The sequence below is a fragment of the Muscardinus avellanarius genome (genome assembly GCF_963383645.1).
Source record: "Muscardinus avellanarius genome assembly, chromosome: 14".
In the NCBI taxonomy this organism is placed as follows: domain Eukaryota; kingdom Metazoa; phylum Chordata; class Mammalia; order Rodentia; family Gliridae; genus Muscardinus; species Muscardinus avellanarius.
This window is the reverse complement of record NC_137800.1, coordinates 36,373,549-36,401,361: the sequence shown is the minus strand read 5'-3', so window position 1 is coordinate 36,401,361 and position 27,813 is coordinate 36,373,549. Positions and strand designations below refer to the sequence as shown.

Below are 27,813 nucleotides of genomic sequence, written 5' to 3'. Positions count from 1 at the left end.
TTGCCTACTAGTTACAAAGCATGAATTTTTTTAAAAACCAAACTCGACAATAGTAAAAATTCTCTGTATTATCTTTACCACAATTCAGGGGGAAAAATTGACCCAAAAGAAGAAAGAGTCCTGTAGCCTCTCTACAGTCTGATTTCCAGCTCTGAGAAGCCTACACTGGCAGAGGAATAAGTACCAGGAAAGCACCACTGATCAAAAATAACTTACCCAATATATTTTAATAGACACTGTACATTTTCCTTTATAATTACAAATACCACCACTCCTTTCCCCTACTGAGTGAAGACTATTGATAGAGACCTCAGTATGAATAACAGTAATATATTTAGATCATATTTTTAATAGAGTGTACGTGTGTGTTACTGGGGATTTAACTCAAGGGTATTCTACATCCCCAGCTCTATTTTAATTTTTACTTTGAAACGGGTTCTCAATAGGTTGTGGAGGACTGAAGTTGCTGAGGCTGGCTGGCCACAAACCTGCAATCCTCCCATCTCAGCTTCCTGTGTACTGGGATTACATACAAGTGTCATCAAGTCTGGCTAAAAGCAAATTTCATAAAAGGGTATTTCTTAAAAAGATAGGGAAGATGAAAGAAGACTTAGGAACTGAGATGGGATACTCCAGGAAAGCAAGCAAGCCAGACAGGAAGGTAAGCGTTTACCAATGACAAGACTTATCCATGTCCTTAGTTATAAAATAGTGAACAAGTACATTTCCTCACCCCTTCAAATCATATTGGGGCTTCTATTAGCTAAATTATCTGACACTTAGTGTAAATTGTAAATGGAAGACATAATGTCACAGAAGTTGAAACATTTGTCACATTATAATGTTTACATATAGGAGTTATGCCATAAGTGATCTAATGTTGAGTGTCTTGCTAGACTATGGCACTTGGATAACAACCCACTTATCAAATACCTCTAAGATGAAACAAAGCTAATAATTTACTGTGTACCTTCTACCTCCTCAGCTCCCACCTCTCCCTCTATGCTCCAATCTTGCAAATTTTCAATATTAAGGATAAAGGCTTGCAAGTAATAAGGTGCACTTTGCAGGGCGTGGTGGTGCACGCTTGTAATCCCAGCATTCAGGAGGCTGAGACCTGGAGGATCATGGTTTGTGGACAGCCTCACCTACTTAGTGAGGCCCTCTGCAACTCAGCGAGGCCCTGTTTCAAATTAAAGAATAAAAATTAGGGCAGGAGGTGTAGCTCGGAGGTCGAATGCCCCTGGGTTCCATCCCCAGACCTGCAAAAAAAATAAAAATAAAAAATAAAAAGACTGCCAGGCGTGGTGGCGCACGTTTGTAATCCCTGCACTTGGGAGGCAGAAACAGGAGGATCGTGCAAGTTCGAACCCAGCCATACTGGCTTAAAAGACCCTGTTTCCAAATTTAAAAAAAAAAAGTATAAAATAGGTCTGGGAGTGTAGCCTGGAGGTAGAAGGGCTTCCAGGAACCCAGTACCACCAATAAATAAATAAATAAATAAATAAATAAAATTAATTAATTAATTAATTAATTAATTAAAAAAATAAAAAGACTAAAAAGTAGGACCGGGGGTGTAGCTCAGAGGTACTATGCCCCTGGGTTCCATCCCCAGTATTGCAGAATAAAATAAAATAAAATAAACTGCACTTCATGATTTTATAAAATGTCTAAGCATTATATTCTGCTCAGGAACACAGATCCAAAAACAGGTCAAGAAATCAAATGTGCAACTGGTAGCAAAATATTTATTAAATAGTAGTACCAAAATCAGAGAGAATATTAAGAGTTGTAGATTTCTATTATCTCTGAATTTTTGGACTTTTATGCAACATTTTATATTTCTTTCAAATAATTAGCTCTTGATAATGAGTTACTGGCAGCAATGATCTAGAAAGCTACTTGTCTTGCAGTTGCTAGTAGGACTGTACTGAAGCACTCTTGTAGTTGTTCGAATTCAGTGACCTAAAATTGGAAAATAAAAGTACATTTAATTTTATAGAGGCAGGCAATATACCTTTTCATTCTTATAAATTTTGGCATTAAATTTTAAAACTATATACTTTATAACATATTAGCAATCCAGAAACAAAATTTTCTTGCCAACTTAAAATCTTCCCTTTATTAAAGTCAGATAGATTTAGAAGATATTATTTAAGAAGCCAGGGAAGGTGGTACATACCTGTAATCCCAGTACTTGGGAGGCTGAGACAGGAGGATCACAGGTTTGAGGACAACCTCAGCAACTCAGAGAAACCCTCAGTAACTTAGTGAGACACCACTTCAAAATAAAATAGGGCTGATGTAGCTCAAAGGTAGTAGACCCATGGGTTCAATTCAGAGGAGGAGAAGGAGGAGGAGGAAGGAGAAGCAGCAAAACAATAGCCAGATGTGGTGGCACGGACCTGTAATCCCAGTACTTGAGAAGCTGAGACAGGAAGATCTCTGGTTCAAGGTCAGCCTCAGCAAGGTAACAAGACCTTCAGCAACCTATATTCTGTTTTAAAAGAAAAAAAATACAAAGGACTATGAGTACAGCCAGCACCAAAAAGAAAAAAGAAAAAAAAGGAAGAACAAAAAGCAGCAAAACAAATTTCAATTAATACTCTAAAGGCATATTATTAGTTTTTAAATTAGGGTAAAAGAAGCTAAAGCTTGACTTAGGATAACATTTATAATAACGTAAAAGACTTCAGCCGGGCGTGGTGGCGCACGCTTTTTATCCCCACGCTTGGGAGGATGAGACAGGAAGATCACACAGATTCAAAGCCAGCCTCAGCTACTTACTGAGGCTCTCAGCAACTTAGTGAGACCCTGTATCCAAATAAAATATAAAATAGATCTGGGAGTATAGCCCGGAGGTAGAAAGCCTCTGGGTTCCACCTCCAGTACCACCAAAAAAAAAAAAAAAAAAAAAAAAAAGACCTTGGACTTCCGGGAAGATGGCAACCGAGTAAAGCGGCGTTTATGAATCTCACTAACAATTGATCTTTATTACTACAAAATCAGCGCTTTTCATAGCCAGAAAACACCACCAGCAGAGAAATAAAAACTGCAAGTACAAGGGACAGAGAGAAGGAAGGTTAGAAGAACGGCCAGATGCCAGAGAGGAAACCAGCCCGAGGCCGGGCGTGGTGGCGCACGCTTGTAATCCCCGCGCTTGGGAGGCAGAGACAGGAGGATCACGCAGGTTCGAAGCCAGCCGCGCGCGCTGGTTTAGGAGACCCTGTTTCCAAAATGAAAAAGTAAAAAATAGGTCTGGTAGTGTAGCCCGGAGGTAGAAGGGCTTCCAGGAACCCCAGTACCACCAAAAAAAAAAAAGGAAACCAGCCCGCATTCCAGCAGTGGCGGAGCCTTGTGGCCAGCGCCATCTTTCCTCACAGCGCCAGGCTCCAGAGAGGAAGGGGACTCAGAATGGAGCTCAGAACCAGAAAGGAGATATGCTGGTCTCACAGCCTGGACGCGGCAGCAGCGCCATACTGCTGCTGGCAGCAGAGAATTCACCGGACAGCTCCAGACCAGTGCACTCAACCAGCCTCCAGGCTCCAGAGAGGAGCAGCGGACAGTGAGCTGAGGTGAGCAGCTGTGGAACAGAGGGTGTAATCCAGCAGTTTTTTTCGGTGCAAGGAGTGTCTAAAGCTCCCAGGGGCCAGGCTCAGCACCCCCTCCAGGGACTCAGAGTAGAGCTCAAAACCAGAAAAGAAATACGCCAGCCTCACAGCCAAGGGTGTGGCAGTGGCACCATATTGCCTTCAGTGGCGGCAGTGAGTTGTTTATTGTCATTTTGTGAAGCAGAGAAACAAAATTTTGGTGTTCATGGTTCCTGACTTCTGACCCCTGCTACTCCACCATCACCCAACCCTCACCACTCAAAAAAGTACTCTTTACTGTTAACTCTTCTAAATTCATACTACTAAGACTGGAATATACACAATACCCACAATCAATGGGAAGACAACAGAAGAACAGGCCTGAGAACGTTGAAAATATGAGAACCAGGAATAGGGGAGAAACGACAGAAGTCACGAATACTGATCTACAAGAAATGCAAGAAGGAGAGTTCCGAATCTTGATTTACAATATGATGAAAGGATTTAAAACAAGTCTAGAGGAGATGAAAGATAAGTTGGAAACACTAAGAAAGAATCAGAAAGAGGTCTGGAATGAAATGAAAGAGTCAATAAGTGAAATGAAGACAGCAATAGAAAGAAATTCTGGAAGATTAGATGAAATGGAAAACAGAATATCAATGTTAGAAGACAGTACATCCAAAAACAAAAACACGGTCAGCAATATACAGAAATCTTTACAGCAACAAAACCTAAACATCCAGCAAATATGGGATAATATGAAGCGCCCTAACTTACAGATAATAGGTATTGAAGAAGGGATAGAGGTACAGACCAAGAGCATCCGTAATCTCTTCAAATAAATAATTTCAGATAATTTTCCAAACATGGAAAGAGACTTGGATCTTCATGTCCAAGAGGCATACAGAACTCCATTGAGACAGGACCAAAAAAGGACCTCCCCACGCCACATAATAACCAAAATGACCAACATAGAGGCCAAGGAAGGAATCTTAAAAGCAGTGAGAACAAAAGGATGGGTAACATATAGAGGCAAAACAATAAGAATCACCCATACTATACAACCCAGGTCATGAATGCTAGGAGAGACTGGTATGACGTGATTCAGACCCTGGAAGAAAATAACTTCTAACCAAAGCTACTCTATCCAGCAAAACGACTATTCGAAATCTGTTGGGGTCTGCTCACACTGCCTGACAGAACTTTCTATAAATTAGCTACATGTAGCGCCAAGCGTGTTGACGTCTGCTCAACCGCCGGATGACAGGTAGTGCCAAGCATGCTGGCCACCTGTCAAAACTTCCGATGAATGGGCTACATGTAGCGGGAAACACGCTATCAATGAATGGGCTGCATGTAGCGAAGGCCGGAACTTCCGACGAGACCTGCAACAAATAGTGCCGAACGGATGCAAGGGGGTGTCTCCTTGCCCCCGCTACCTTTAGTTTGACAGATTAGAATAGTTTCCAGAAATCCCCCCTTGCCTTTTGCTTTAAATTGGGTTGCCTAAAAGAGAATAAACGAGATCTTGCTTGACAAATCTCCCGGCTCCGTGTGGTGATCGGGCCGTCGGTGCTTATCTTCCCACTAAGCTCCGCCACTGTCGGGCTGGCCCAGACAAATCAATGGGAAAACAAAAATATTTCAGGATAAACAGAATCTTAAAAAATTCATGAATTCAAAGCCAACACTCGAGAAATTTTTAAAGAAATAAACCATAAAGAAGAAAAAAGAAGCAGACTTCAGAAACAGAGAAGAGAGGAAGTGCATAAGTGGGCCATTTAAATAAAGAAGAAAGACCAAACCACCCAATAGTAGACAAAACACAAAATAGCAGAAAACAAAAATCATATTTCAATAATATCTCTTAATGTCAAAGGACTTAACTCACCAATCAAAAGGCATAGTTTAATTTTTTATATTTGTTAGTTACAGCTATGTTTAAAAGCTCAGAAAAGTGTTTTACATGTCATATATATGTGCAATTATGTTCAATTTCAGTGTATTGTAAAAGTCTCACATGGGTTTAGAATTAGGATTACAGTTAGTGTTAGGACTAATATAACATTTAGTTCAATTTCTTAATGCATTAGTTACAACTATGTTTAAAAGCTCAGAAAACTGTTTTACATACCATATATTTGTGCAATTATGTTCAATTTCAGTGTATTGTAAGAGTCTCACATATGTTTAGAAGTAGGATTATAGTTACCGTTAGGACTAATATAACATTAAGTTCAATTTCTTAAATGCATTAGTTACAACTATGTTTAAAAGCTCAGAAAACTGTTTTACATGTCATACATATGTGCAATTATGCTCAATTTCAGTGTATTGTAAGAGTTTCACATACGTTTAGAATTAGGATCACAGTTAGCATTAGGACTAATACAACATTTAGTTCAGTTTCTTAAATGCATTAGTTACAGCTATGTTTAAAAGCTCGGAAAAGTGTTTTACATGTCATATATATGTGCAATGGTGTTCAATTTCAGTGTAGTGTAAGAGTTTCACATAGGTTTAGAAATAGGATTGCAGTTAGCGTTAGGACTAATATAACATTTAGTTTAATTTCGTAAATGAGTTAGTTACAGCTATGTTTAAAAGCTCGGAAAAATGTTTTACATATCATATATATCTGCAATTATGTTCAATTTCAGTGTATTTTAAGAGTTTCACATAGGTTTAGAATTAGGATTACAGTTAGCGTTAGGACTAATGTAACATTTAGTTTAATTTCTTAAATGTGTTAGTTGTAGCTATGTTTAAAAACTCAGAAAAGTGTTTTACATGTCATATATTTGTGCAATTATGTTCAAAAACAATAAAATATATATTTAAAAAAGACCGCAATAAGTCAAAGTTAATAAATAGAAGATAAAATTTTTTAAATTTTTTTATTGGTGCACTGTATTCATACATCATGTTGGGATAAAAAAAACTTTTGTAGACATGCATGCACACATCACCCAGTTAGCCCCTACCCGATCCCCACCCGCTCCCTTCCCATCCCTCCTTTCCAGGCATGGCTTAGTGGCTGACATGTAGTATTATAGCAATTTATCCAAAATTAACAATGATAATCTCACAGAACAGTTTCATTTGTCTGATATCAAGCTTTTAATGACTTAAAGATAACACTTCAACATTTCTTTTTGCTTTCTTTCTTACCAGAGAATATTTTTTTAGGTGAAACTATCATACATTTATTTATTTATTTTTCAGAAAAAATCTATCCTAATATGGAATATGGACTCTAGATACCCAAAACAATCTCGAAAAAGAACAAAGCTAGAAGATGTATATTTTCTGATTTCAAAACTTATAAAGCTACAATAACTGAAACAGTGTAGTACTGTTATAAAGGCAGATATAGAAACCATTGGAGTTAAATAAAAGCCTAGAGATAAATTCTTCCATACATTTTTTTTTTTTTTTTTTTTTGGTGGTACTGGGGATGGAACCCAGGGGCCTTCTACCTCCGGGCTAAACTCCCAGACCAATTTTATATTTTATTTGGAAACAGGGTGTCTTAAACCAGCTCAGGCTGGCTTCGAACCTGTGCGATCCTCCTGTCTCAGCCTCCCAAGCACGGGAATTACAAGTGTGCACCACCACGCCCAGCTTCTTCCATATATTGTCAAGTTATTTTTGACAAGGTTTCCATGAACATTTGGTGGAGGAAATAATAATCTTTTAACTAAATATTGTTGAAAAATAATAATTACATGAAAAAGAATAAAATTGGACCCGTACCTAACACAATATACAAATATTAACTCAAAATAGATAAAAGACCTAAATATAAATCTTAAGACTATAAACTTTTAGAAGAAAATCTGGGTCATAAAACCTCACAACATTGAAATTGGCAGTGATTTCTTGGATGTGATTTCAATGGCACAGGCAACAGAAGGGAAAACAAACTCCCGAAAAATTTTAAAAAAATATTGTATATCCAAAGACAATGTAAACAGAGTTAAAAGTAACTGATAGAATGGGATAAAATATTTCCAAATGCTATATCTGAAGGTATATTAATATTCCAACTAGAAATCCTAAAAATTAGCAACAATAAAAGCAAACAATACAATTTAGAAATAGGTAAAAGACTAACATAAGTAATGAATCTCCACAGATAACCAATCTTAGTTGTCTGTTGGATGGAAAATCTTGTTTCTCTGGTTCTGGTGTGTGTTACCTATTTCTTCTTTGTAGTTAATCTCTTTGAGTATTTTCTCTAGTGCTGGTTTTGAAGACATAAATTCCTTCTGTTTCTGTTTGTCGTGGAAGCTTCTTATTTCTCCATCTAATTTGATAGAGAGTTTTTCTGGGTAGGAAATTTTTGGCTGGAAGTTGTTTTCTTTCAGAGTTTGGAATATGTTACTCCAAGCCCTTCTGGCTTTCATGACTTGGTTTGGGAAGTCTGGAGTGATTCTAATTAGTTTGCCTCTGAATGTCACTTGGCCCTTTGTTTTTGTTGCCTTCAAGATTCTCTGCTTGGCTTCCACATTGGTCATTTTGACAATTATGTGGCGTGGGTATCCTCTTCTCCTATCCTGTCTAAAGGGAGTTCTAGAAGTTTCCTCAACCTGTGTATTGACCTCTTGCTCTATATTTGGGAAATTTTCTGCTATTACTTCCTTGAAGAGCTTATTGATCCCTTTGGTTTCACCTTCTTTTCCCTCCTCTATTCCAATTATTTTTAGGTTAGCTCTCTTAAAATGGGCCCATATTTCTTCAATGTCAGATTCCTGCTGTCGGATTTTTTTTTTCTAAATTAGAAACTATGCGTTCATTTTTGGAGTGATCATCTTCTAGGAGCAAGATTCTATTCTCCATGTGGTCTAATCGGCTGTTTGTACTTTGAATTGAGGACTTTACTTCACTAATTGCATCCTTTATCTCTTTTTGGCTCTCTCTGAATTCTTTTCGAAACACCTCTATTATTTCTACAGTTATTTTCCTGATTTGATCTTCTAGAAATCTCTGAATTTCTGTTTTATCGGGTTCTGATGTTGTGGGGTTGTGGGCATTCATTGCTCCATTGTTATTCCTCTTTCCCATGATTTCGGAAGTTTGTGCCTTCTCTGGGTTCTTCCCTGGGTCACTATGACTTCACTTAAGGTGCTCTGGATCTCGAGTCTGTGGTCTCTCAGTAACCACTACTCCTTTACTGGGTTTTATCGCAAAGTCTCAGATCCAGGGAGTCAATCAAGGCTGCCTTTAGATCATTGGGGTGCCAGGTTGGGCGTTCTCCTGCTGGGGGTTGTGACTATGGTGTGATATCTCTGCCATCGCCACTCCCCCACTAGGTCAAGTCCCTGGGAGTGTAGTACTGGGATTTCTTCTCTAGGGGCCGCAATTTGATTCACTGTTGTTGAGTGCACTGATGGAGCTGTAGTGGACTCGGTGAATTCGCTGCTTCTGCCACCGGTGGCAATATGGCACCACTGCCACACCCTCGGCCGTGAGGCTGGCATATTTCTTCTCTGTTTTTGAGCTCCGCTCTGAGTCCCTGCAGAGTGTGCTGAGCCCTGCCCTTGGGAGCTTTATACGCTCCCTGTGCCGAGAAATCTGCCGAATTCCACCTGGCTGGTCCGCAGCTGCTCACCTCGGCTTGCTGTTCACTGCTCCTCTCTGGGGCCTGGTGGACTGTTGAGTGTGTTGGTCTGGTGCCGTCCGGTGAGCTTGCTGCTGCCGTCGGCAGTAAGGCGCTGCTACGGCATCCTCAGCCATGAGGCCGGTATATCTCCTCTGTGGCTCTGAGCCCTGTTCTGAGTCCCCCTCCTCTCTGGAGCCTGGTGCTGCATGGGAAGATGGCACCCGTGCCACTCCACGTCACAGCTCCAACCGCAGCACGGTGGTCTGGTTTCTTTCTGGTGTCTCATTTTTCCAGCCCTCTTTTTCTCTATCCCTTGTATTTACATTCTTTGTTTCTCTGCTGATGGTGTTTTCTGGCTACGAAAGGCGTTGATTTTGTTGTAATAGAGATTGGTTGTTAGCGAGGCTTGTAAGCCCTGCTCTTCTCCATCGCCATCTTCCCAGAAGTCTGAAGATAAACCTCTGAATTTTCAAAAGTAATCATTTGCTCTTTTCTCTCCCCCCTCCTTTCCCTTCTTTAAATGCATATTTCTCAGTCTTATTCTAGGGACAGAAAATTTCTAGACAGAAAATTTTAAATTTAAAAGCACCCTCCACATACCCACAAAATATTCCATGTAGAAAGTTGGTGTAATGAGGTAATTTCCAATTTTATTGTCTATTCTATTAGATAAAGTTGGACAAAGTACTAACAGGTAGTTTTACAAAGGATAAAGTTCAAAAGACACAGAAGAATAAAAAGTAGGTAGAAGGGTTTCCAGGAACCCCAGTACCACAAAAAATTATATAGATAGATAGATATAGATATAGATAGATATTCCTGATACACAACATTCTGGAGTTAACACTACTGATATATACAAATACTGTAAACGCACGTGAGCATGTGTGTGTGTGTGTGTGTTTGTGTGAGCGTGTGTGTTTGTGTGTGTGTGTGTGTGTGTGTGTTGCTAAAGAATAATAAAGAGTAAACACTGGAGCATTCTACCTCAGAGATAAACCCCAACCCTTTTATTTATTTTTATTTATTGTTTTGTTTTGTTTTGTTTTTGCAGTACTGGGGATGGACCCCAGGGGTACTCTACCTTTGAGATACAGCCTTAGCCCTATTTTTTATTCTTCATTTTAAAACAAGGTCTCACTGAGTTGCAAGAGGCCTTACTAAGTAGCTGGAGCTGGCTGCAAAAGAGATCCTCTGGTCTCGGCCTCCCAAATGCTGGGATTACAACCATGCGCCACCACTCCCGGCTATTTTTTGTTTTTGAAGCAAAGTCTCACTAGGTTGCTGAGGGTCTTGCTACATTGCTGAAGCCAGCCTCCAGACTTTGATCCCTCTATCTCAGTTTTCCAAGTACTGGGATTAAAGGTATGTGCCATGCTGGGCATGGTGGCACACGCTTGTAATCCCCGCGCTTGGGAGGTGGAGACAGGAGGATCACGCAGGTTCGAAGCCAGCCGCGCGCGCTGGCTTAGGAGACCCTGTTTCCAAATAAAAATGTAAAAATAGGTCTGGGAGTGTAGCCCGGAGGTAGAAGGGCTTCCAGGAACCCCAGTACCACCAAAAAAAAAAAAAATGATAACCTACCTTTTGACATTCAAAATCATTATACTTTCAATTGGTCTGCTTTTCGGTCCACCTGGTGGATGGAAAATCTTAACACCTTTGCCAGAAATGTCCTTCCCCAATTTAACAACATAAGGGTCAGCAGAATGAGCTGGATAAGGGTCAAATGTTCCTGCCTTCATTCCACCAGCCTGCAAATAAAAATGAAACAATTTCAGGTGATTCTATAAAATGCTTTACAGAAATAGACTATGAAGAAGTTAATACATATTTGTAGTCTGTAGAATTAGTTTTCCTTTTTTTTTTTTTTTTTGGTGGTACTGGGGACCCTGGAAAACCTTCTACCTCTGGGCTACACTCCTAGACCTATTATATATATATAAATTTTTTTTTCCTTAAGCCAGCGTGGCTGGCATCGAACCTGTGCGATCCTCCCATCTCCACCTCCCAAGCGCAGAAATTATAAGCGTGTCCCACCACATCGGCTAGTTTTACATTTAAAGAAAGCCCTCTTCTATACTGTTTAATTCAAACACCAGTAAAACGTCACCAAATCACCAATTCTATGGGGCTAAACACTATAATTTCAAAAGTTCTCAAACATGTTTATAGTAAGGTATATTCTAAGTTGTTGAAAAATATTAATATTTTAGTGAGAGTTTCATCAGGCTATTTCCTCATTGAAGTGAATCTATTACTGAAGGAACAAGACCTAGGTCAAATATATTATGATAGGGGAGGCAACAGGGAACCTGACAATATGAGTTTATTAAATGCCAGGCAATGGTGGGAAAGATAAACCTTTCCAAAATAGGAACAGCAAAATAACAAGTGAAATGTGCATGTGAGACAGGCATGGTGGTGCACGCTTGTAATCTCAGCATTTGGGAGGCTGAGATGGAAGGATCGTGGGTTCGCAGACAGCCTCAGCTACTTAGGCCCTCTGCAACTCAGTGAGACCCTGTTTCAAAATAAAGAATAGAAAATTGGGCAGGGGGTGTAGCTCGGAGGTTGAATGCCCCTGGGTTCCATCCCCAGATCAAAAAAAAAAAAAAAAAAAGAAATGTGCATATATATTTTTTATCACTTTAAACATTACTATGATAATAATTACAATGCACCAATGAAAATATTAAAATTATTTAAGGAATAGCACATACAAATACAAGGTATGCATCAAAATAATATTTTAAAATCTGTTAATACATTTTAAAACCTGAATGAAATGGTAATTTTAGAGAAAATATAAATGATCAAAATTGACCAAAAAGAGATAGAAACTCTATTGAACACAAATGGGCGCTGTGCAAGAACTGAGAAAGCGAGAAGGTGCTACACCTATAACAGTCCTAACAGAACATTCCTGCATGGATTCTTTCAAGCCTTCAAGGACTAGAAATTTCTGGTGATATTTAAACTGTTATAGAACATAGTAAAGAAAGTGCCCCAATTATTTTAAGATCTCAGCATATACTTATACCAAAATAGAAGAAGGCATAACCCCCCCCCCCAAAAAAAAGAGTACAGGTCAACCATACTTTAAATAATTGATGCAAGGGCTAGGGATCTATCTCCATAGTAGAGTATTTGCTTAGCAAGCATGAAGCTTGACGGGCATGGTAGCTCACACTTCTAATCCCCATGCTTGGAAGGCGGAGACAGGAGGATTGCACAGTTTCAAAGCCAGCCACACTGGCTTAAGAGACCCTGTTTCCAAATAAAAGTATAAAATAGGTCTGGGAGTGTAGCCCGGAGGTTGAAGGGTGTCCAGGAACCCAGTACCACCAAAAAGAAGAAGAAGAAGAAGAAGAAGAAGAAGAAGAAGAAGAAGAAGAAGAAGAAGAAGAAGAAGAAGAAGAAGAAGACAACGACGACGGCATGAAGCTCTGGGTTCAATCCTTGGCACCACAAAAAATTATTGGTGCAAAAAATACTTAATATTAAGAAATAAAGCACTAAGTATTAATACATTATCAAAAGAGATTTATTTTAGAAAATACACTATTGTTATTCACCTTATAACTAGTAAAAAAGAGGGGAATCGCAGGGTGTGGTGGCGCATGCTTGTAATCCCCGCGCTTGGGAGGCGGAGACAGGAGGATCACGCAGGTTCGAAGCCAGCCACGCTGGCCTAAAAGACCCTGCTTCAAAAATATAAAAAAGGTCTGGGAGTGTAGCCCAGAGGTAGAAGGGCTTCCAGGAACCTCAGTACCACCAAAAAAAAAAAAAAAAAAAAGAGGGGAATAAAGATGACCTAAATAAGTATACCATTTGTTAAAACCCAATAAACATCTGATAAATATATGTTTGGTTGTTTTTTGTTTGTTTTGTTTTGCCATACTGGGGATTGAACCCAGGGGCATTCTATCTATAAGCCATATCCCAAACTCTATTTTTTTATTCTTTATTTTGAAACAGGGTCTTGCTAAGTTTCAGAGAACCTCACTAAGTAGCTGAGGCTGGACAGGAACCTGCAATCCTCCTATCTCAGCCTCCCAAGTATTGTGATTATGAACATGCGTCACCACACCTGGCCTGAATGTGCATTTAGTAAGATGTAACATACATTTCTGAATTATTCTATTGTGGTATATTTCCCTTTTATATAAAAATGAAAGACTAAGACTGAGGATGTAGCTCATGGGAGAGTGCTTGACCAACATTTATAAGATCCTAGGTTCAATTTTCAGTTCCATAACAAAAGAAGAGAACAAGCCAGGTGTGGTAGCAAATGCTTGTAATCCACGCTTGGGAGACAGAGACAGGAGGATCACGCAGGTTTGAAGCCAGCCTCACTGGCTTAAGAGACCCTGTTTCCAAATAAAAATATAAAATAGGTCTAGGAGTGTAGCCCGAAGGTAGAAGGGTTCCATCCCCAGTACCACCAAAAAAACCCCAAACAACAAAAGAAAGAATGAATAGAAGTATTAAGATTAAGGCAAAGATGGCCACTATTGCCAACCTACACAACTGGATATATACAGATATATGAAAATAACGGAAAAGTAGCAAAATTATTTGCCAATAATATAATCATGTATGTAAATTTTTTAAAAAATTCACAGAATACACCCTAGAACAGAAAAATTAGCAAATATTTTTAAAAACCAAGTATTCCTATAGGACAAAGAATATGAATAAATTTTTTTATTTTATAATATATATTTTTATTGGTGCACTGTATTCATACATCATAATGGGATAAAAAAAAAAACTTTTGTAGACATACATGCACACATCACCCAATTAGCCCCTACCCGATCCCCACCCCTTTTCCTCCCCATCCCTCCTTTCCATGCTTGGCTTAGTGGTTGACAACTAGTATTATAGCAATTTATCCAAAATTAACAATGATAATCTCACAGAACAGTTTCATTTGTCTGATACCAAGCTTTTGATGACTTAAAGATAACATTTCAGTATTTCTTTTTGCTTTCTTTCTTACCAGAGAATATTTTTTCTTTTTTTTTTTTGGTGAAACTATCATACATTTATTTATTAATTTTTCAGAAAAAATCTATCCTAATGTGGAATATGGACTCTAGATACCCAAAACAATCTCGAAGAAGAACAAAGCTAGAAGATGTATATTTTCTGATTTCAAACCATATATAGCTACAATAATTGAAACAGTGTAGTACTGTTATAAAGGCAGATATATAAAACATTGGAGTTAAATAAAAGCCTAGAGATAAATTCTTCCATATATTGTCAAGTTATTTTTGACAAGGTTTCCATGAACATTTGGTGGAGGAAATAATAATCTTTTAACTAAATATTGTTGAAAAATAATAATTACATGAAAAAGAATAAAATTGGACCCTTACCTAACATATATACAAATATTAACTCAAAATAGATAAAAGACCTAAATATAAATCTTAAGACTATAAACTTTTAGAAGAAAATCTGGGTCATAAAACCTCACAACATTGAAATTGGCAGTGATTTCTTGGATGTGATTTCAATGGCACAGGCAACAGAAGGGAAAACAAACTCCCGAAAAATTAAAAAAAATATATTGTATATCCAAAGACAATGTAAACAGAGTTAAAAGTTACTGATAGAATGGGATAAAATATTTCCAAATGCTATATCTGAAGGTATATTAATATTCCAACTAGAAATCCTAAAAATTAGCAACAATAAAAGCAAACAATACAATTTAGAAATAGGTAAAAGACTAACACAATGAATTTCCACAGATAACCAATCTTAGTTGTCTGTTGGATGGAAAATCTTGTTTCTCTGGTTCTGGTGTGTGTTACTTATTTCTTCTTTGTAGTTAATCTCTTTGAGTATTTTCTCTAGCACTGGTTTTGAAGACATAAATTCCTTCTGTTTCTGTTTGTCGTGGAAGCTTCTTATTTCTCCATCTAATTTGATAGAGTTTTGCTGGGTAGGAAATTTTTGGCTGGAAGTTGTTTTCTTTCAGAGTTTGGAATATGTTACTCCAAGCCCTTCTGGCTCTCATGACTTGGTTTGGAAAGTCTGGAGTGATTCTAATTGGTTTGCCTCTGAATGTCACTTGGCCTTTTGTTTTTGTTGCCTTTAAGATTCTCTGCTTGGCTTCCACATCGGTCATTTTGACATTTGACAATTGAAGTGGGGATCCTCTTCTCCGATCCTCTCTAAAGGGGGTTCTATAAGTTTCCTGGACCTGTGTATCAACCTCTTGCTCTATGTTTGGAAAATTTTCTGCTATTACTTCCTTGAAGAGATTGTTGATCCCTTTGGTTTCACCTTCTTTTCCCTCCTCTATTCCAATTGTTTTTAGGTTAGCTCTCTTAAAATGGGCCCATATTTCTTCAATGTCAGATTCCTGCTGTCGGATTTTTTTTTTCTAAATTAGAAACTATGCGTTCATTTTTGGAGTGATCATCTTCTAGGAGCGAGATTCTATTCCCCATGTAGTCTAATCGGTTGTTTGTACTTTGAATTGAGGACTTTACTTCATTAATTGCATCCTTTATCTCTTTTTGGCTCTCTCTGAATTCTTTTCGAAACACCTCTATTATTTCTACAGTTATTTTCCTGATTTGATCTTCTAGAAATCTCTGAATTTCTGTTTTATCGGGTTCTGATGTTGTGGGGTTGTGGGCATTCATTGCTCCATTGTTATTCCTCTTTCCCATGATTTCGGAAGTTTGTGCCTTCTCTGGGTTCTTCTCTTGAGTCACTATGACTTCACTTAAGGTGCTCTGGATCTCAAGTCTGTGGTATCTCAGTCCCCACTACTCCTTTACTAGGTTGTATGGCAGAATCTCTGACCCAGGGAGTCAATCGAGGCTGCTTTAGACCATGGGGGGTGCCAGGTTGGGTGTTCTCCTATGGTATGATATCTCTGCCACCGCCACCCCTCCACTGGGTCAAGTTCCTGGGAGTGTTGTACTGGGATTTCTTCTCTAGGGCCGCAATTTGATTCACTATTGTTTTGTGCACCGATGGAGCTGTAGTGGACTCAGTGAATTCACTGCTGCTGCCGCCGGTGGCAATATGGCGCTACTGCCACACCCTCGGCCGTGAGGCTGGCGTATTTCTTCTCTGGTTTTGTGCTCCGCTCTGAGTCCCTGCAGGGTGTGCTGAGCCCAGCCCCTGGGAGCTTTAGACGCTCCCTGCACCGAGAAATCTGCCGAATCCCACCGGGCTGTTCCGCAGCCATTCATCTTGGCTCGCTGTCCACCGCTCCTCTCTGGAGTCTGGTGCTACAAGGAAACATGGCGCCTGCCACTCCGCGCCTTGGCTCCAGCCGCAGCCCTGCAATCTGGTTTCTTTCTGTGTCTCATTTTTCCAGCCCTCTTTTTCTCTGTCCCTTGTAATTACATTTTTTGTTTCTCTGCTGATGGTGTTTTCTGACTAGAAAGGCGCTGATTTTGTAGTAATAGAGATTGGATGTTAGCAGGGCTCGTAAGCCCCGCTTTTCTCTGTCACCATCTTCCCAGAAGTCATGAAAGGAAATTTAGACCATAAGAGTAATATGAAGGAAAATGTAATGGGAGGAAAAAGCCTATTAACCAGGGCCTTACAGTAACCAGGAATTAATATAAAACATGTACACTTATGTCATGTAAATTATAGAAAAATTAAGGCTTTTATAAATGACCTAGTTACAAAGATTCAAATTATAAATATATTAATTCATCAAAAAAATCAAAAGACTTAACTTCATAGCAAAATATAAGATGTTTTTCTTTATTGAAACTTTAAAAAATAATTTTGGAGTGCTAGAGAATAAAGATGGAATAATAGGTAATAAAACTCATTCAAAGAGAAGGCCAGGCGTGGTGGCGCATGCTTGTAATCCCCGCACTTGAGAGGCTGAGATAGAAGGATCCCACAGATTCAAAGCCAGCCTCAGCTACTTAATGAGGCTCTCAGCAACTTAGTGAGACCCTGTTTCCAAATAAAATATTTTAAAAATGGGTCTGGGAGTATAGCCCAGAGGTAGAAAGCCTCTGAGTTCCACCCCCAGTACCACAAAAAAACAACACCTGATTCAAAGAGTAATAAAAAGAGATTTGAATATTTAATATTAAATACAAGAGTTAATAGTAGCTTGCCATAAATAAATAGATCAGGTAGAATGGAAATTCAAAAATAGACTCTCAAAAATGAAAATTTTTATATTATAAAAATGGCATTTTAAAGCAGTGATGTTAAAAATGAATTGTTCCAACAGTGAGATTAGGAACAAAAGAAAAGGTTTTACTTATTTACAATTCTATTAGTGTACAATTCTATTAGTTTTGAAATGTCAATAAACCTTTGAAATCACTCCTACAATCAAAACACAGAACATTTCCATTGTCCCCAAAGTTTCTCCATACCTCCAAAACTGGATTTTGAAAAAGATGACAGCTGTATCCTTACCAGAGTCTTTACATCATAATATAATAATAATAAGATTTACTGTGAAAAGAAAGGCTAACAAAAATAAAAACATGCCAGGCATGGTGGCGCACGCTTGTAATCCCCGCGCTTGGGAGGCGGAGACAGGAGGATCGCGCAGGTTCGAAGCCAGCCGTGCTGGCGTAAGAGACCCTGTTTCAAAAATATAAAATAGGACTGGGAGTGTATCCCAGAAGAAGAAGGGCTTCCAGGAACCCCAGTACCACCAAAAATAAATAAATAAATAAATAAAAAATAAAAACATATTATTTTAATATTGGTGGAAAAGCCATTCTGAAAATGACATCTCATCAGAAATTATTGAAAAATTTGACATCAAATTATTAAGTTTCTGAACAGCACGAAATACCAAAGTCAAAGAAAGATCCAACAAAATAGAAAAATTACTTTCAGTGCAACTAAGAAAAGAAAAATATCCTTAGTATATGAAAAGATCTTACAATCAAATATGGAAAACATAAATATCCTAATAGTTCCCAGGAAAAATGAACAAGAGAAATTCACAGAAAAGACAAAAAAGATGAAAGGATAAACTAAGGTTTAAAACCTGTTAAAGAATTTTAATTATTATTTTCATTTATTGTAAACTTTTATTATAATAGAAAGATAGTTAATCACCATTTTAAAAATTAAAAGATGGCTTAGCTGTTTATGAATTTGAAATAAACTAGGACTGAGATCTAGACAACCACGTAGAAAAATCACTGTAAATTCAAATACATTTGAAATGATCATTAATTACTGCTTGATCATGACATCTTTCTCATTCCCACAATAGCTGGGCTTTGTTGGCTTCAGATCATTTTGTTAAAAATTGGTTTCATAATTCCTGACATCCATACAAAGAAAAATTTTATTTACATGGGTAACAAAATAATTTTACAGCAAGAGGCTGTTTCTTTCCAATGTTTGTTTGTTTATTTATTTATTTATTTATTTATTTTTGTGGTACTGGGAATGGAACCCAGGGGCATTCTACCTCCAAGCTACAGCCCTGACCTATTTTATTATTATTATTATTATAATTATTACTATTAATAATTTTGAAACAGGGTCTCATTAAGCTGCAAAGGGCCTCACTAAGTAGCTGAGGCTGTTTGCGAACTGCGATCCTCCTGTCTCAGCCTCCCAGATCCTGGGATTACAAGCGCGCGCCACCACACCAGGCCCAATGCTTTAGTTCTAAACCCTGAGTCTTTGACTTACCTTTTTACCAGGAGAAGAGGGCTTAAAAGGGTTCTGAATTGATTCTTTCTTCTCCTCTTTTTTAATTGGAGGTAAAGGTTTCTCAGAAAAGAAAGGATTGACATCAAAATATTCCCTTGGGTACAGATTTAACTTGAAAGGCAACCCTTTCATTAAATGATGGTGTTCTTCATTGTCTTTCTGTAAGTCAGAGAGTTTGAAATTACATATCATAACTTATACAAATTGGAAGTAAGAGACAAACCTCCTTTATACTTTAATGTATGTTAATCCATTAATATAGCCTGCTAAGTGCTCTTTTTAAAAAAATTATTAAGTTCTGCTTTTAAGGCTTTTATGATTCAAATGCTATGCCTACTTATGAACAAGCATAACTGTTTTTATTTTGGATATGAATTTACTTAAGGTACAGAAATCTAATCATACCTGAGCAACGCTATATTACTATCAGAACAGTATGATGTAGTAACACAAAGACTGGGCTCTGGTTCAAATCCTAGCTCCGTTTTGCTTTCTGCATTTCTCAGCCAATTTTGGAAAATTACTTGACCTTTTAACATCACATCTTCAACAGTAAATGAGACTCTTATGTCTCCTTAATGTTGTTATAAATATTAAATTAGTTCAGGTATCTAAAGCACCTGGCGCATGGCAGGCCCTCAGTAAATACCAGTTTTTCCTTCCAAGAATAGACAGTATTTAATTTTTACATTAAACATTTTATATTACAATATTTTAGCTGTTTCGTTTTTAAGCAAATCATGATTTTTCCTCTTATTTTGAAATGTTTTCTGTGGTACAATACTACGTATAAAAATTACCAGCTGTTAATAAAGTATCAAAAATTTCACATTATAAAATACAGCTGGATGTGGAGGCATACACTTGTAATCCCAGCATTCGGGAGGCAAAGACCCTGGGATCCCTGTTCCCGAACAGCCTCAGCTACTTAGCAAGACACTTCACAACTCAGTGAGACCCTGTTTCAAAAAATAAAAAGGCTAAAAAATGGGACTGGAGGTGTAGCTCAGAGGTGCAATACCCCTGGGTTCCAACCCCAGTACCACAAAAAATTATAAAATAAAATACAGATTCAAAGAGACTATGAGGTAAATATTGATATTTTAAACTTTTTTGCAAATATGTTATTTTATCATTCAAAACTGAACTGAAAACATTTTATTTCCTTTTTTGTGATACTGAAGATTGAACCCAGGGGAATTCTACCTTTGAGCTACATCTCCAGCACTATTTTTTATTCCTTATTTTTAATCAGGGTCTCACTAAGTTGCTGAGGGCCTTACACATTGCTGGGGATGGCCACCAACCTGCAATCCTCCTGTCTCAGACTCCCAAGTACTGGAATTACAAGTGTGACCACCACGCCCAGCTTATCTAGTGTGATTTTTAATCTCATATTTTGTGGAGTTGCTCCTTAAAGTTTGACTTGAATTTTTAAATATTTTACATGTCTCCACTATTTTGCACATATGGAATATAGTTATGGTTAAGGTTTTAATGACCTTCCCTGCTATTTGAATTTAACCCAGGGGAGCTTTCCCTCTGGGCTGCATCCTCAACCTTTTTTGTTTTTTAATTTTTTATTTTAAAACAAAGTCTCACTTAGTTGCCAGTGCTGGTCTAGAAATTATGATCCTCTTGTAGCAGCTTCCTAAATTGCTGGTATTATAGGCATGCACCCCTGGGCCTGGCTCTCCTCTGCTAATTCTAATATCTGGGTCAGTTCTTAAATGATTTGGAACAGTTAGTTTCTCTTCTCAATATGGGTCATATTTTTCTACTTTTTTTTTTGTGATACTGGGGGTGGAACCCAGAGGCCTTCTACCTCTGGGCTATACTCCCATGCCTATTTTATATTTTATTTGGAAACAGGATCTCACTAAGTTGCTGAGAGCCTCACTAAGTAGCTGAGGCTGGCTTCGAACCTGTGCGATCCTCCTGTCTCAGCCTCCCAAACATGGGGATTACAAGCATGCACCACCATGCCCAGCTGTCTACTTTGCATTACTACTAATTTTTGGTTGGATGTTAGCTGGGAATATTACCTTGTTGAGTGCTGTATATTTCTGTATTTTTAAAATTTTTCTCGGGTTTTGCTCTGGAACACAGTTCAAATTACATAGAAACAGGTTTTGCTCTTAAGATGTGTCAGGTGGGACAGGAACAGTGCTCAATCTAGATCTAATTATTATCCAATACAAAGGCCAGATGTTTTGGTGTACTCTACTCCAATGCAAATAATGAGGTTTGCGAATCATGAAGTTTTCTGGCCTAGCTGGTGGCAACCAGCATTATTCTTGTCTTTTGTAAGAACCCAGCAATTTATCTCTAATTCATCCAGGTTGTTTTTTTTTTTTTCTTCACTTTAAGTAATTATCTCATATAGATGCTGAGCAGTATTGAACTGAATATTCTAGGGCAGTGGTTGGTAAATACAATATCATGATAAACCATGGCCATACTGTAGTAAAAAGGTAACCTTAAAACATTGCCTTTGAAAGGCTGAGACGGGATTGCAGGTTTGTGGCCAGCCTCTGCTATTTAATGAGCCCCTCTACAATTTAGTAAGACTGTTTCAAAATAGAGAATAAAAATAGGGCTGAGGGTATAGCTCGAAGGTGGAATGCCCCTGGGTTCAATTCCCAGTATTGAAAAAAAAAAAAAAGAAAGAAAAGAAAAAAATTATTTTCAGTTGTTTTGAATGATGAAATAACAAATTTTATATTTTCAAAAAATTTAAAATATCAATATTTATCTCAATATTATTATTCCTTGGTATTGAAGATAGAACCTAGGGTCATTCTAACTCCAAGCTATACCCTCAGCCCTTTTTTATTATTTATTTATTTATTTATTTATTTATTTATTTATTGTGGTACTGGGTTCCTGAAAACCCTTCTACCTCCAGGTTATACTCCCAGACCTATTTTTATATTTTTATATTTTTATTTGGAAACAGGGTCTCTTAAGCCAGCGCGGCTAGCTTCGAACCTGCGTGATCCTCCCTGTCTCCGCCTTCCAAGCGCGGGGATTACAAGCATGTGCCACCACGCCCGGCTCCTTTTTCATTTTTTATTTTGAAACAGGGACTAAAATACCAATAGACTCGCTAAGTTGCTGAGGCTGACCTCGAACCTGAGATTCACCCTGTCTCTGCCTCCCAAGTACTGGGATTACAGGCATACACCATCACACCTGGCCACAGCAAAATTATTTAAGCCTGTATACAAAAAAAGAAAATCTTAACATGATGGCCATTTAATTTCTGTTGTTTAATGTACAAACTAACTTGACTTTTCATTATTACCAGCTTTCTTTGAATTACATCAATATTATGTTAATATTGTTCTAAAATTTATAAGGGTTCCTATACTCAAATCACATGTAAATATTCCCCACATAGCTGAACATGCTTCTTTATAATTCAATATTATGTAAAGTAAATGTAAGAGGCATATGCCAGTACATTCTAATTTTTATTTCTGCATGTAATAAGGCGGCCAGTGTTCTCCCACTGTGCCCTATGGATGTTCCACCCTCTCCTTTCTCCCATTACTCAGCCACTTCTCCATTCTTTTTACTCACCCTATGGCTTCTTGAATACAAAATGAAAACCCCATAATATCTTAGGCACAAGATATTAGTATGTGGTAGAAATATAGCAAAAAAGATTATTGTACCTTATAATTTAGTTTTGGTGCATCGTAGAAATCAGCAGAGTGTGTAAACTGCTTGCCTATGGTAATGTTTGGATAGCTAAGGGAGGAAATATAAAGTTAACATTTCATTTTTAAAATTCAAACCAAATGATATGAAAGTATTAAAAAGATCATACCCATATCCAGTTCCTTTCTTTCCTGGGTTTGTGTATAAATTTTTGCCAGGTGGTTCATATTTTTCCTTGGGTTTGGACTGTGCACTGAAGAACGGGACTGGGCCACCGATTGTTCCATAGTAGCTTCCTAGTCCACATCTAAAATATGGTTATTTTTGTTTTTTTTAAAAGAAAGAGGTTAGAATCTCTAATTTCAAATTATATACATTTTATCACAATTTTTGGAAAGATTGCAAAAAGAAAATAGAATGAAACTTCCTTTTCTGACTTTCCCATAAGAAAAAGAAGGGAGAGTTTAGTGGGTTTTTCATTTTGCTTTTGTTTGTGGTAGTGGGAATTTAACCCAAGGAAATTCTACCTGCGAGCTACATCCCCAGCCCAATTTAATTTTATTTTGAAACAGGGTCTCACTAGGTTGAAGAGGTCTCACTATTTGCTGAGACTTACCTCAAACCTGTGATCCTCCTTTCTCGGTCTCCCAAATACTGAGACTAAAAGTATGTGCCACCACGCCCAACTGAGTGTTTTAGTTTTTAATCTAATCTTATTTTCCTCATTTTCCAAAGTCACAGATCTTGATATATGTTTTTAATACCTCTATGCTTATTTCAAATGTTCCACATAAATGAAACTCCATGATCTTTAGGAAGTTAGAATATTCTCACTCATTCAGTTCATTCAGTAAACTATAACAATAAACAGACCTTTTAGGTTAATTTCTAGGCAGTTAAGGCAAGTTGGTTAATAAATAGCTAACTTCTTTTTATTATTCTCTCATTTAAAAACTGCAATTTTAAAACACTACACACACCAAAAGAACAGTTGTTTCACTGCTCTTAAAGTGAATCTTATGGGATTTTGGTGCTAATTTTCTTCTTTTGCATTACACTTATTACTGTGAAAAACACAAATATTTTCTGTCCTACAGTTTTAGTCTTAGATTCTTCTGGTCACACATTCTGTGTGTGTGTGTGTGTGTGTGTGTGTGTGTGTGTGTGTGTCTGTCTGTCTGTCTGTCTGTCTGTCTGTGTTACTAGGAATTGAGCCCAGGGGCATTATACCTCTGAGCTACATCCACAGCCTGATTTTTTATTTTCTTTGAAACATGGTCTCACTAAGTTGTAGAGGGCCGAAGTAGCTGTAGACAGGATCCTCCTGTCTCAGACTCCCAAGTACTGGTATTACAAGCATATGCCACCATGCCCCGCTCCTATCATATTTATTATCTTGAAACAAATTTTACTATGTTGTTGAGGATCTAAATAAATTGCTGAGGCCAGCCTCAAACCTGTGATCTTCCTGTCTTAGCCTCCCAAGTACTGTGATCACAGTTGTACACCACTATGCCTGGCTCCCAGCACTTTATTTTAGCAAACATGTTGCTTAAAATATGCACAAAAATTGATAACTAAGCCTGGTGTGGTGGTGCATGCTTATAATCCCAGCATTCGGGAGGCTGAGACTGGAGGATTGTGGTTCACGGACAACCTCAGCTACTTAGTGAGGCCCTCAGCACTTTAGTGAGAAACTGTTTCAAAATAAAGAATAAGCACTGGGCATGGTGGTGCACGCTTGTAATCCCTGTGCTTGGGAGGTGGAGACAGGAGGATCGCTCAGGTTCAAAGCCAGACGTGCTGGTTTAAGAGACCCTGTTTCCAAATAAAAATGTAAAAATAGGTCTGGGAGTGTAGCCCGGAGGTAGCAGTATTTCCAGGAATCCCAGTACCACCAAAAAAAAAAAAAAAAAAAAAAAGAAGAAAAAAAAAAGAAAAAGAAAAAGAAAAAGAAAGGAAGGAAGGAAGAATAAAAAATAGGTCAGAGGGTGTAGCTCGGAGGTTGAATGCCCCTGGGTTCCATCACCAGGCCCACAAAAAAAAAAGATAACTAATGTTAATAACAGTCATAATCTCTAATTTCCAAGTTATTATTGAAGTAAACAAGTAACAGAATAGTGAAAAAGTAATAGAGAACAGATAATAAAAATTAAGATGATAATAAGAAGATACTTTAAGTTATCTGTCAATCTAACTCATCCAATATACGCCGGGCGTGGTGGCGCACGCTTGTAATCCCCACACTTGGGAGGCGGAGACTGGAAGATGGCACAGGTTCAAAGCCAGCCTGTCTGGCTTAAGAGACCCTGTTTCCAAATAAAAATATAAAATAGGTCTGGGAGTGTAGCCCAGAGAAGGGTTCCATCCCCAGTACCACCAAGAAAAAAAAAATCATCCAATATAACTATCTCCACCTAAGACAAACTGACCTAAGAAGCATAGTCAAAAATCGATCTTCCATTAGTAAGTCTCCCAGAAAAACAAACATTTACTTCAGGCCAGAGAGAGAAAGGCACAGGAGATCTATTTAAGACTTTCCCACATAACACTCACGGTTTTTTGTCTCCACTACTGGGGATGAAGGCTTTGCTGAGATTTTTTTTGGCTTCTTCCATCATATGCCGCCGTCTCACTTGATTTAGGCTCACATAGCCTTCCCCTTCAAATATTCTTGTGAATTGGGGGTCAAAATAACCTGCCTGGAGACTCGACATCTGTTTGGATCCCCCAGGTAGTATCTGTCTATTTTTGCTTGCAGCCTCATTAAAGGGTCCTTTAAGAGTAAATCAGCAATATTATGATTTGGGTTTCACTGAGACACAAAAAATAACAGAAAAAATTTCAAATGCGTTTTAAAATGTTCACTTCCTTAGGTAGGTTAAGGTCCTTATGGGCTCTGTATTTTATAACTAGAAGAGACCTTAAAAGTTATCCAACTCAGGGTTCCCCTATTTATACACTGAGAAAAACTATGTGCAATGTCAGTTGTGTGTGTGTGTGTGTGTTTATGTATTGAAAAAAAGGGTGTTACATATTAAAAATGAAGCAATTCCCCTCCTAGCTAGATAATCAAAACACTTAAGTGCCTATGTCCACAAAAAGACAAGAACAAGAATATTCATAGCAGTTTCATTATTAATAATCAAAACCAAAAAGCAACCCAATAGATTTTTTAAATTGTGGCATTTGTCCAGTGAAATACTGGTATCCCTGTAATTTTTAAAGGCTGTTTTTGTAATTATTTATAACATTCATAATTTGGATCTAGGAGAGTAAATTTGTGAAGTCATTTCAAAATGTGAAGAATTGGCCAGGCGTGGTGGCGCACACTTGTGATCCCCACGCTTGGGAGGCAGAGAGGATCGTGCAGGTTCAAAGCCAGCTGTGCGCACTGGCTTAGGAAACCCTGTTTCCAAATAAAAAATGTAAAAATAGGTCTGGGAGTGTAGCCCTGAGGTAGAAGGGCTTCCAGGAACTCCAGTACCACAATAAAAAAAAAAAGTGAAGAATTGCTTGAAGTACATAAACTTCTTACTTCAAGTGGTTATTGAAATGTGAATTTATTAGCCGGGCACGGTGGTGCGTGCTTGTAATCCCAGCACTTGGGAGGCTGAGACAGGAGGATTGCACAGGTTCGAAACCAGCCTCAGCTACTTAGTGAGGCTCTCAGCAACTTAGTGAGACCCTGTTTCCAAATAAAAGTAGAAAATAGGTCTGGGAGTGTAGCCCAGCTGTAGAAAGCCTCTGGATTCCATTTCCAGTACCGAAAAAAAAAAAAAGTGAACTTATTTCACTGATTTTTAATTTAAAATTTAAAAAGGTAATATACTCAAATAGTTTCAAATTCAATAGTATAAACATCTTCACAAAAGTCATATTCCCACATTTGGCCAGCTAGTTCCTGTTTCACAGGCAGTGTTAACTAATTTTATCTTTCAGAGACTGTCTTGACAGGTCTAACCAAATATCATATATCCTTTTTCATTTTAATGGTTAGAATAATATATACCTTGATAATCTAATCTAGACCTTGATTTTTCTTAATGCTTAGAATAATATCTGCCTTGATAATTTAACCTAGACCTTGATTTTCATATAATAACTTATATTAAATATGTTTCCATATCTGTGCATTCTCTTTTATAACACAGAAGTCACTGGATATCCAAAATATTAACTGACATATTAAAAGCATATGTTTACTTTAGGTTTTTTATTATGACTTTTTTTTTTTGCGGGTCTGGGGATGGAACCCAGGGGCATTTGACCCCCGAGCCACACCCCCTGCCCTATTTTTATTCTTTATTTTGAAACAGGGCCTCACTGAGTTGCAGAGGACCTCACTAAGTAGCTGAGGCTGTCCCCGAACCTCGATCCTCCGGTTTCAGCCTCCCAGATACTGGGATTACAAGCGTGCGCCACCACGCCCAGCTATGACTTTTAAAAGTTCCTCAGTTATTCATTTAGCATTTCATTTTCCAGGAAAGTAGTAATGGATATCCTTCTTGGATATAAATGCAAAGGCTGTTTGTATAGTTAAGTATCCTAAAAAGAAAAAGGTCAAAAAATATTTTAAGAGAAACTTGCCATGAGCATTTGGAAGAAAATAAAATTAACTATCAGATAATAGGGAAGCCCAATAAAATGAAGTTCTTAACTCTTGTAAATTCTCTCTTGTCTATTATACTATCATAAGTTAAACAACTTTACAACCCAATGCTTCAAAATACAGACCATCAAAAATAGCATTTTCCCTTAAAATTAGATTTGAAGTTTCATATAGAAAATAACCACTATTCATCCACAAAGAATACCTAATATACTTACGATTAAAGGGTGACACATATTTATCACCAACAGTAATATATTCCATCTCACTGAAGAGGCCGATCCTCTCCATATCCGTTTTACCTACTTCAGCAGGCATGGTTGCTTCTTGTGGTGGTAATTTCAAAAGGTAAAAGCCTAAAGATAGGCTGCTGCTTTCTTTAATAGCAAAATCCTATTTTTGCACTGAAAAATATGGGGGAAAGTTAGGCAACAAAAGATTATTAAATTTCATCTAATTTTCAGTCTAAATATTTTAATGCTTACTATAAAATAACAGCCCCAAATGCTGTGGGGAAAGAATCTATTTTGTGGTGATGAGGAAAAATAATGAGACACAAGTTTATCACCATGAAGCCTTCCCTTGACTCCACGTGAAGGCCCACAAGTTACACAGGATTGTGTATGATATCATCTGCCATT

At 37.8% G+C, this 27,813-nt stretch overlaps 1 protein-coding gene across 1 annotated transcript; it reads right to left on the bottom strand.

The window, feature by feature from the left end:
• Nucleotides 1–1,916: 1,916 nt before the first annotated feature.
• On the bottom strand, nt 1,917–27,490 carry CFAP96 (cilia and flagella associated protein 96; the record flags this gene model as incomplete). The annotated part of the gene is made up of 7 exons (XM_080710534.1): nt 1,917–1,965; nt 10,780–10,949; nt 18,874–19,053; nt 22,575–22,650; nt 22,730–22,867; nt 25,117–25,336; nt 27,391–27,490. The coding sequence occupies 7 exons, from the start codon at nt 27,488–27,490 to the stop codon at nt 1,917–1,919; spliced, it is 933 nt and encodes a 310-aa protein (XP_080566660.1).
• Nucleotides 27,491–27,813: the final 323 nt, after the last annotated feature.